Source organism: Priapulus caudatus, unplaced genomic scaffold (genome assembly GCF_000485595.1).
Source record: "Priapulus caudatus unplaced genomic scaffold, Priapulus_caudatus-5.0.1 Scaffold1184, whole genome shotgun sequence".
NCBI classification, from domain to species: Eukaryota; Metazoa; Priapulida; class Priapulimorpha; order Priapulimorphida; family Priapulidae; genus Priapulus; species Priapulus caudatus.
The window spans coordinates 39,629-49,770 of NW_014578245.1; the positions used below are offsets into that span (position 1 = coordinate 39,629).

Sequence of the window (10,142 nt, forward strand, 5' to 3'; positions counted from 1 at the left end):
ACTTGCAGCACTTGGGCCGTTTCACCAATAAAATTGTGGCAAAGAAACACAAATTGTATTTACTACTAAAGAGTTAATGTTTATGTACTTTCTATCACCTAATAATTCCACGTAAATGCCGTTCGAATGCACATCTACAACACACAATCCATGCACTGTGAACAAACTCACAGAAGGGTCGAGTTTGTGTGTTTCTTTATCTTTCTGTGAGGTCTACGCATGCACGCACGCACGCACGCACGCACGCGCGCGCGCGCACACACACACACGCACCCAGACCACGCACGCACACACCGCACACCCGCACACACGCACACACGCACACACACACACACCACACAACGCACACCAACGCACACACACGCACACACACACACACACACACACACACACACACACACACACACACACCGCGGCAGTCCGACACACGTCTCCACGCATCCGTCATACCTGCGCATTGTACGGGGCGCTCACCCACTCACTGCCGTACGGAGGCGGGCATCTGAATCCCTCCTCCTCACCCTCCCCCCCCCACGGCGAACTCCCTCTAGCCCCGTCATCGCCTTCCCCCTCACCACTCGTACACCGTATACACACTCGGGTAATATTCCTCATGTAAGACGGATCGCGACGACCGAGGGAGGCGACGGACGGACGGGCGGACAGGTGGTGGCAGGCTGCAGCGGGCAGGTGTACGCGGCAACAGAACGACGCGTGTAAGCGTGTGTGCCTTCATATCACCCCCACGCTCCTATCCTCAGCAGTACGGCTGTACGACGACATCACCATGGTTCCCCGCGTGTTGTCCCGACCAGAGGCAACTAGATCTATACTCTCCCCCGATTTCTTCCTCTTGAACGAGGGAGGATACGGATATATATATGCACGATCGCGGATATAAAGCCGCGATACAGACACGAACACCACACACGACGCTGTAGAACATTATAAATAAGTAAAAATATTTATATAAATAAATAAATAAATAACGGGAGAATGGGTACGGGATGCTAGCAGCAGCGACGAACTCACAACTTGTCACAACAGACTTAAAAATGCGCAGTGATGATGTCACTAGCAAGAGTGACAGGTTGGGTAGATAACGTAGGGTTCGTTAGCATTTGCACCACGAAAATATACGTTTGTGCGCTGCGTTGCCTTCACAACACTAGAGGTGTGAAACCTCCTCCACCAGAGTATGCATGCGACACACGTACGTCGTACGGCCGTTGTATTAATGTGTGCCGACGGTGTTTCACCTGGGAGGCAAGTCTAGTCCGGCGATCCAATCTCCTACTAGGCCCTCCCCCCTCCCCACCCAACCCCGACACAGCTCACACCGTCACCGCATGCGATAACAGCATCACACCAGAAAGAGCGCGTAACAACGACGTTCAGTTTACAACTACATTACTATTTATACTATATAGTACTACAGGTACTTTGTGTGCTTTTGATTATCATACATACGCCAATACGGTGGCCCAGTGGCCGTGACACGTCCACACCCGCACACGATAACAACACCGCATTAGCAAGGGCGCGTAAACAATGTACAGTTAAAATGCTACATACTGTCTCATAATATATAGTAAATAAAATTATTACTATATATTATATATATAATACTAAATAGTATAATAATATATATATATATATATATTAATAAATTGCGTATATTATACGCAATTTACGTGCTCTCGTACACTAACCCGTGGAGTAAGAGAACGAGTGGTGCCTTTGCGTGGCCACGGCCTGCCATTTCTAGCGCTACGACGACCAGCGACAGGTGAGGCAGCCTAGTTATACCAGGTACATGGCAGGAGACGCGGGGGAGTTGAATGTCACTGTCGTCAGCCGTGCACGCGCATTGTCACTGCGCGCGGCCGCGCCGCCACCTAGAAATACCATTTGCTTTCACGACGACCGACGAGGCGTTGTTGTCGGCGCTGCGCGGCTGCCGCTGCCGCGACGTTCGTCTGTGTTACACATTGCGCCCCCTATTAACTACTAAGGTATGAAGAGATGCGAGGTGTGTGGTTGTGTGTGTGTGTGGTGTGTGTGTGTGTGTGTGTGTGTGTGTGTGTGATGGTGTGTGTGTGTGTCGTGCGTGCGGTGTGTGCGCTGCTGTGGTGTGTGTGTGTGTGTGTGTGTATGTGTTGTGTTGGTTGCGTTGCGTGTGCGTGTGCGTGTGCGTGTGCGTGTGCGTGTGCGTGTGTCGTGTGCGTGTGCGGTGCGTGTGGTGTGCGTGTGTGTGTGTGTGTGTGTGTGTGTGTGTGTGTGTGTGTGTGGTGGTATGTGTGTGAGTGTGTGTGTGTGGTGTGTGTGTGTGTTGCGTGCGCGCGCGCGGCGTGTGTGTGTGTGTATGTGCGTGCGTTCGTGCGTGCGTGCGCGTGCGTACTTACGGGTGTGTGGACACAATGCCGTGAAAGGGGAGGGTAGAGGGGGAAAAGGCGACCCACCACGGGCGGGATGCCGTGAGAGAGAGGAGGGCAGAGAGAGGAGAGGGTAGGAGTCCTGTAGGGGATATGTAGGGAGGACACTTGTGGTTGTGCACAAGCGCAACACACACATGCGACGGTGTCGTGCGCGCTCCCAGACCACAAACACACGACGAAGTGCACAAAAGGTGGCCCGCTGGCGACGGTTTATCACTCACCGTATACATAGTAGATACATAGACATAATACAGACGCCGGTTGAATGGCGCGTCGTTTGGAAATAGGGGAACAATACACGTAAACACGGATGGGTTGTCGCACAGTGTCGAAAACTGCCATTCGATGTCCGGCGAGAGGAAATCTCACATTCATAACGGCAAGGAATTCGGTGTTACCAGAAACCGTAGAAATCTGTATTCAAGCCCGCACGTAGATGGCCTGTGTGAGTTCGCGTATACGCGTGTGCTACTACGAGTGAGTACATGCGTGCGTGCGTGCGTGCGTGCGGGCGACATGCAAGCGTACGTGCGTGCGTGCTTGTGTGTATGTATGGGTCAATAACACTATACAAAATTACTCTACAGTAATAATATACTATATATACAGACTCTAAAGATACATATATATATATATATATATATATATATATTCAGGGCACAAATTCAGATTTTTGCACCGGCCCAGAGGGCAATTTTTTACCAGCCCTCACCATAATTTACCAGCCCTCACAAATTTTGTTAGAAAATCAATGTCGTTTCACGTTTGCTTTGTCGATTTCAAATTTGTAAAATGTAGAAAAATCATGGCGTGATATCCTTCAGGTAAAACAGTAATGTAGGCTATTTGCTCATTAATGCTATAAATGAAAATGTAGGTACTTAGTACTCACTAACACAGCTGAAACCACCGGTGTTTTGCCAATGTTACCGGCCCTCCAAATAATTTGCCGGCATATGCCGGTGGGCCGGTGCTAATTTCGCGCCCTATAATATATATATATATATATATATATCACAGAGCAGCAACCTGTGGAGTTTGTACTGAACAGTGAAACAACACTAATCCCCTACCAGCAAAAAACTCCCTACCCACCCTACAGCGCTGAAAAATCTCTGTACCCCTCGAGATGAACTCAGTTTGCCTTTGGTTAAATGTATACACAAGCATGTGCGTGCATAGAATGTATTTTTGATCGGTGTATATCAAGAGTAGATAATAGGAGATTAATAATAATCTCCTAATATCTACTCTTGGTGTATATGTATCCAGAGCTAAGGGTGTGCGTGCGCCTGTCACTGTGCTTGCGTGTTTGTGCTATATTTGGGGTCAGTTTCCAGTTAATATATGTATGTTTTCCCAAAAAGTGAAATATTTATAATTGGGTAATTCTCAGTGAAAACATTTCTAACTGGCATTCAACACTTTACAGCTAAAAATATCCATGAATTAGTAAATTATCATGACAAGAAAGCTCTGATGCATGCGTTCGTTAAAAATCACCGTATATGATTGCTTGAAATAAACATCATGTATACGCAATAATTCAATAATACAAGCAAACATATTCGTACGCAATAATTAGCTACTTATATTGTAGGAGAAATAAACCACACAATAATAGGTGGCTACACCATGTCAATGCAGTAAGACTGACCAAAAAATTGTATAAACTTGTGATTATTCCTTTATCTTAAGTCCTACGCAAACAAATATGTACGTACATTTGGATGTTTTAGGGAACCATCAAAATTTGGGTTGAACCATCAACCCCTTTCTGTTTTCTCGCACGCGTGTATAAACACATACATCAAGAGTAGTTAATAGCAGATCTCCTATTATCTACTCTTGACATACATGCATGCCTGTGATAGCACAGCGCCGCATACATGTACACCGCCCCCACCCCCACATGGCATTCGTTACAGTAAAGGCATAAAATAAGGCGCCAGTCCATATAAAAAAAATCCAAAATTAAATAGGGAGCGAATTTTGCACATTTACGCCAAAGCATGTCATAAATACATGCGAAAGTTCTTTTGTCGCCCGCAATTTCCCAGAAATGAGTTTTACGATGGTTGATTTTCGAACTCGCGATGGCAAATCCCAATCCCCCCCCCTCCCGTTTTGAGCAGTGGCGGATGGCGGCGGCCGTAATGGTGCTTTACCCTCTCCTAACTGAAATAACGTGAACGACGAATGCCCGCCTAAGCGGTGCGTGTGTGCGTGCGTGCATATGTGTGTGTGTGTGCGCGTGCGTGCGTGCGTTTGTGTGTGCGTGTGTCACTCCAATTCCGTTCGCCGCGGAGCAGGCTTCTCGGAAGAATATCACGGCTTCACTCATGATCTCTATTCATGACTATTTTCAACATAATATATAGGTACGACCCCTGCCTTCTGACACGCACGCTTAACTCTGTCATCATTCACAAAATACAGCGCACACGCACGCACACGCACGCACGAGCAAACAGACACACATCCATATATATCAGGATATATATACACAAACACGCACGCATGCACACACATATATACACACACAAATACTCTCTCTCTCTCTCTCTCTCTCTCTCTCTCTCTCTCTCTCTCCCACGCTCTCTCTCTCTCTCTCTCTCTCTCTCTCTCTCTCTCTCTTCTTCCCCCTCTTACTTTCCCCCCTCCTTCATCTCTCTCTCTCTCTCTCTCTCTCTCTCTCTCTCTCTCTCTCTCTCTCTCTCTCTCTCTCTCTCTCTCTCTCTCTCTTCCTCTTCTTCCCCCTCTTACTTTCCCCCCTCCTTCTGCTGTATCTCCCTATGCCATGCCCATTCCCCCACTCCTTTCTCACCGATTCTCGCTCCCCCCTCTCTCTCTTTCAAGACTTTGCCTACCTTTGAGACTGTGCACCTAACTATGCACGCACACGGCAGTCACGCGAGGGTCAACCGTCATTCAACTACGGCCGAATTTCGAGGAAATTTTTCGTTCGTAACCCACTCTGCCCGTGAATGCCACGCCTCACGTCGACGATTGATGGTTGCAGCGATTTCCGCCGATTCGCAAGGCAAGGCGGTGCACACACACTGTCACACAAATCCCACACCCCCACGCTGACTCAATGACCCTCAGTTCTCTGGCAACGTTGGGTGACGTTAGATCGGCTGGCACATGGCAGATATAAGGGAAAGATAGCCCGCCCACACGCACGCGCGTTTCCAACAGCCTTCGTATTTAGAGTTTCGTAACCCTACGTTTTGTGTTGATGCCCTTTAGGATTGGCCTGAACACAGAGAGAAATATGGAGAAAGAGAGAGAGAGAGAGAGAAAGGGAGAGAGAGAGCGCGAGAGATAGAGAGATCGAGAGAGTGAGAGAGAGAGAAGTAGTAAAAAAATTGCATCATACGTGAGTGACAGTAAAGAATTTCTGGAGAATCTGAACTGAGTTCCTAGATAAACTCTGAAACTCCTACCTAAAGCTCTGACAAAATAATGCACTTTGGACTGACCTTGGAGTTTCGAGAAAAAAACCTTCAAAACACATTCAACAATAGAGAACTTAATCATACCATCAGAACCAGTTAAAATAGCATTTAAAAGTATAAACTTACGAGGAGAAAAAAAACGATTGTGATAACGATTGAACCTTTGTGAAATGAGTAATGGCACTAAGACTGATCTAGTGGCATGCTGCTCCACTTAAAAAACACCTTCTAATCCAAGGAATGCAGTGAATGTTTGTAGTACCGAGTTTTTGTTTCGGCCGTTGTTATGACGTCTCAGATTAAAATGCTATATTACTCACTATAAAAATTCCTTTCCCATTAATAGGTATCTAGATGCCAACTTCAAACTGGTGCACAGGAAATTCTCAATGGGGTAAGCATATTGTGCATCAGATGCATGCAAAGTAGAACTCGTTTCAACATCAGTTACGTGTTCTTAGAATGAAAATCAAATTTTGCTCGACAGCCTTTTTATTCTACAACCCCTTTAGTAAATCCTCACACTTCCTCTATCAAAATCTGTCTACACCGACCCATTCTGTCGCTAGAACATCGCGATCATACAATTCCGAGCTGCGGGTTAACGAAATAATTTTACAAGTCAGGTATAGGCGCTCAAGCAAACCTGAAAAGCAAACTACGCGTGCACCCGCGCACCATGAAAGAATCGGCAGATTTAAAAAATTGAAAAGTAGGTGACCGTACCTGTTTTATTTCTTTTTTTTTATTTTTACTCCCCAGTGGTCGTCCTCGTGGTCTTTTGGGTTTCGGCTCACCAGTTGGTTCCTATGGCAACACAAATAACCCCGTGACACAATTATATATATTTATACAGTGTACAAGATGTACGTACTATGCGCTATAAGTGCTTTGACACTTTCACCTAGTTGTGGTCAGTCAAAATTTGACATTGATGTAGACAGGAAACGTCACTTTTAATATAGGCCTAGTCTCTATGGAACGTACAACAAATAATAAAATAATGGCAGTGCGAGTTTTTGTGTGTGCTTCTACTACTAGTATGCGATGATACGTGTGTGAAATGTGTGGGAACCTACAGGCAGTAATCGTAAATGCAAGTAATGCCTAGTTGTGCACACGAATACCTGTTCTAGCCCTAGGCAGTCTAACGTGTGAGTTTACACGAATCACGCGCATAAAAAAGCCGGTTCAAATACATTTTGCGCTCACCACCAACTTAGCTACTATTAGTATTAGTCTGCTGTTGTCCACCAACGACCCGGGCCATATATGTGTGCTATGGCTGGCACTGCTAGGTTATGCTTGTTACTGTTTTGAAACGTTTTGAACTCGTATTTTTATATCTAAAAAATAGACGTGTACAACAATTTTGTACTACCGGTGGTGTGCGTAAAATGCATTTCCATTTAAAAACCAAGGCTGTCGAAAGTAAAAGCTAAACTGCTATTTTCGCTCTAGTCACTAGTGTGATAAATAAAGGTCTACTGAAAATAAAAACAACATCACCTCTACAGGTTTTGTCCGAGGTCTTCCTCTTCCCTTTTTCACTGGTGTTTCCTTGGCCTGGGTGCCTGACGGGCCCGGCTCTGCTTGTCCTTCCGTTTCGGACATCTTCATTGCAAAATGGCCGAAGCCTCTGCACAAATGTCAACAAGAAAAAATGTCGCCCAGCAATGTAGAAACCGTGTCATTCACAATGGTCAGTTACACTAGTGAATTACCACGAATTAACCCTCGCCCGTCCTACAGTACGGGCCGATGTAATGCCGGCGCTCAAATGACACACGAGGAGGACGAAAAAATCGTATGTCCAGAGAAGTCCAGATTCGCGTTTGGTGCGAAACGCACTCACTGACACGGCAGCACTGCACGCACGCTATGCAGCGGTCTAGCACCTCGCTCGGGATTGCTGAATTTATGAATGAACGCAAGTTGACCCACACTAGAGGTCGCCATCGTACAGTTGGCAGTGGTAGAGCATGGTCACTCATCCGAGAAAAGTGTTAATTATATTTTTTTACTCTAATTACGCACTCTTAACATAAAAATATACCGTTGCATGGTCTTCCAGGATGGGAAATATTATATAAGCGGCGAAGTTTGTTACACAATGAGTCAGCTAATAAAAATGTTCGCCATCATAGAGACCAAGTGTATCTATGATCCAAATAACAAGAGCTCATGTGAGGAATGATAGTGTTCCATAACTCAGAGAGGGGTTGAATACAGAATACTATAATATATCATGTGCCTTTATAACGCGATATCAATACGTACATGGTTGATAGATATGTTCATCCCAACACATGTGTTCGAAGATGCTGGCATACACATTCCTTCACTGTAGAGGAAGACCAATATTTCTTGTCAATATGTATTTATTAGATGGTGCTGCTACCTCTCGGCACAGCTGGGAAAACTATAATACAAAATACGTAATTGTGACGATATTGTACATACGTATGCGTATGTGCGCGTGTGTAAGTGTGCGCGTTTGTATGTGCGTGCGTGTTACTGTAAGTGTGCGTGTTTGTCTGTGCGTGCGTGCGTATTTATGTATATTTATGTATGCTTATATATGAAGCTTGCAATACATTTATTATTTGCGGATGATCTTGCAATAGTGGCGGAAACTGAAGAGGAGCTACTGGGAGGAGTGCTGCAGTGGCAGGAAATAGCCCCTTGTATCTCGCTCAGCCTTCTTCTTTTTCTACCGCCCCTCAGTTATCTTCCCTGCCGCATATCTTCATTGTCCCACCTCTCCCTCCCTCAGCAAGCGATATTATGCAATTTGTATTCAGTCTGTACTGCACGCCAGAAACGGAGCTCGCGCATGTGCAATATCGCTCGAGAAAAATAACATTTTGCGGAAATTATGCATTTAATATAGAGAGAAGGTATTATAGCATAGATTTATATAATAACATTCCATCAGTAGACCTCTCTTAAGAAATAGGAAGAAGACCTTGCATGTAAGCTGCCCGCTACACATACCAGTCAGTACACAATCTGGATGCGTTAGTGTGTTGGCACATGCGTAATATCTCACCAGAGGAGTTATATTTTGTGATGAATATGCATTTAATATGGTTAGGAGGTATCTCAGCATAGATTTATGTAATAAATTGTTATCAGTAGACCTGTGTTTATAAATAGGAGAGCGCCCTAGCCTGTAAGGTGCAAAACTAATACTTCATCCCGTTCCGTCCGCCCACTTACCTCCCTTGTCCCTCGCGCAGCCTCCTTCGTCTTCCACCGCCCCTCTACTATCTTTCCTGACGCATTTCCTCATTGTCCCACCTCTCCCTCCCTCAGCAAGCGATATTATGCAATTTGTATTCAGTCTGTACTGCACGCCTGAAACGGCGCTCGCGCATGTGCAATATCTCTCGAGAAAAAAATGCATTTTGCGGAAATTATGCATTTAATATAGAGAGGACGTATTCTAGCATAGATTTATATGATAACTTTCCATCAGTAGACCGCTCTTAAGAAATAGGAAGACCGAGGTCCCAGCACCATTTGCCCATACATTAGCATAGCTGGGAATCGTGGCGCGATGCTGCGAGCGAAGTAAAGCATGTGAATGAAATATTACCATGCACACGTACTGTCAGCCTGCCCGGCTCCAGTTTGAACGTATAATAACGGCCGAAGAATATTATATTGGCAGTCAACGGCGACCGACGTCGCAGCACCATTTGCCCATACATTAGCATAGCTGGGAATCGTGGCGCGATGCTGCGAGCGAAGTGATGCATGTCGATCAGATTTTACCATGCACAAGTGCTGTCAGTCTGCCCGTGTGCGCGGGCGTGCGCGTGAGTGTGCTTGTGTGTGTTGGGGGAGGGGAGTGCGTGCATGCGTGCGCGCGTGCGTGCGTGCGTGTGAGCGAATGAGTGCGTGTTGTGTGTGTGTGTGTGTGTGTGTGTGTGTGTGTGTGTGTGTGTGTGTGTGTGTGTGTGTGCGTGTGTGTGCGGGTGCGTGGGCGTGTGTGAGTGCGAGGGTAGTCCGTATCCATCCTCGTTTCGTAGTCTATCCCTACCCTCTCCCTCTGCCGCGTGTGTGCTTCATGTTGTGTGTGATAGAAAGAGGGGAAATCTTTAGTGAAAAATTAACATCCGCTCCAAACTTTCCATTCTATGAAATGATTCGATTCAAGCACGCCGTGCTACTCTTGCGCGTGGTTACCTAATATACTAACACCAAACTCCCCTTTTTATCTCTCTCAACGACACAC

At 45.9% G+C, this 10,142-nt stretch overlaps 1 protein-coding gene across 1 annotated transcript in view; it reads right to left on the reverse strand.

The window, feature by feature from the left end:
* The window catches only part of LOC106815720 (high mobility group protein HMGI-C-like), a 20,343-nt gene extending 12,365 nt beyond the window's left edge, over positions 1-7,978 (reverse strand). The window contains exons 1-3 of the mRNA XM_014820221.1: positions 7,956-7,978; positions 7,409-7,538; positions 6,626-6,706 (exon numbers count right to left, since the gene is read on the reverse strand). Of these exons, the coding sequence (XP_014675707.1) occupies positions 6,626-6,706; positions 7,409-7,538; positions 7,956-7,963 (219 nt within the window). The 5' untranslated portion in view covers positions 7,964-7,978. The remainder of the gene's footprint in view (positions 1-6,625; positions 6,707-7,408; positions 7,539-7,955) is intronic.
* Positions 7,979-10,142: the final 2,164 nt, after the last annotated feature.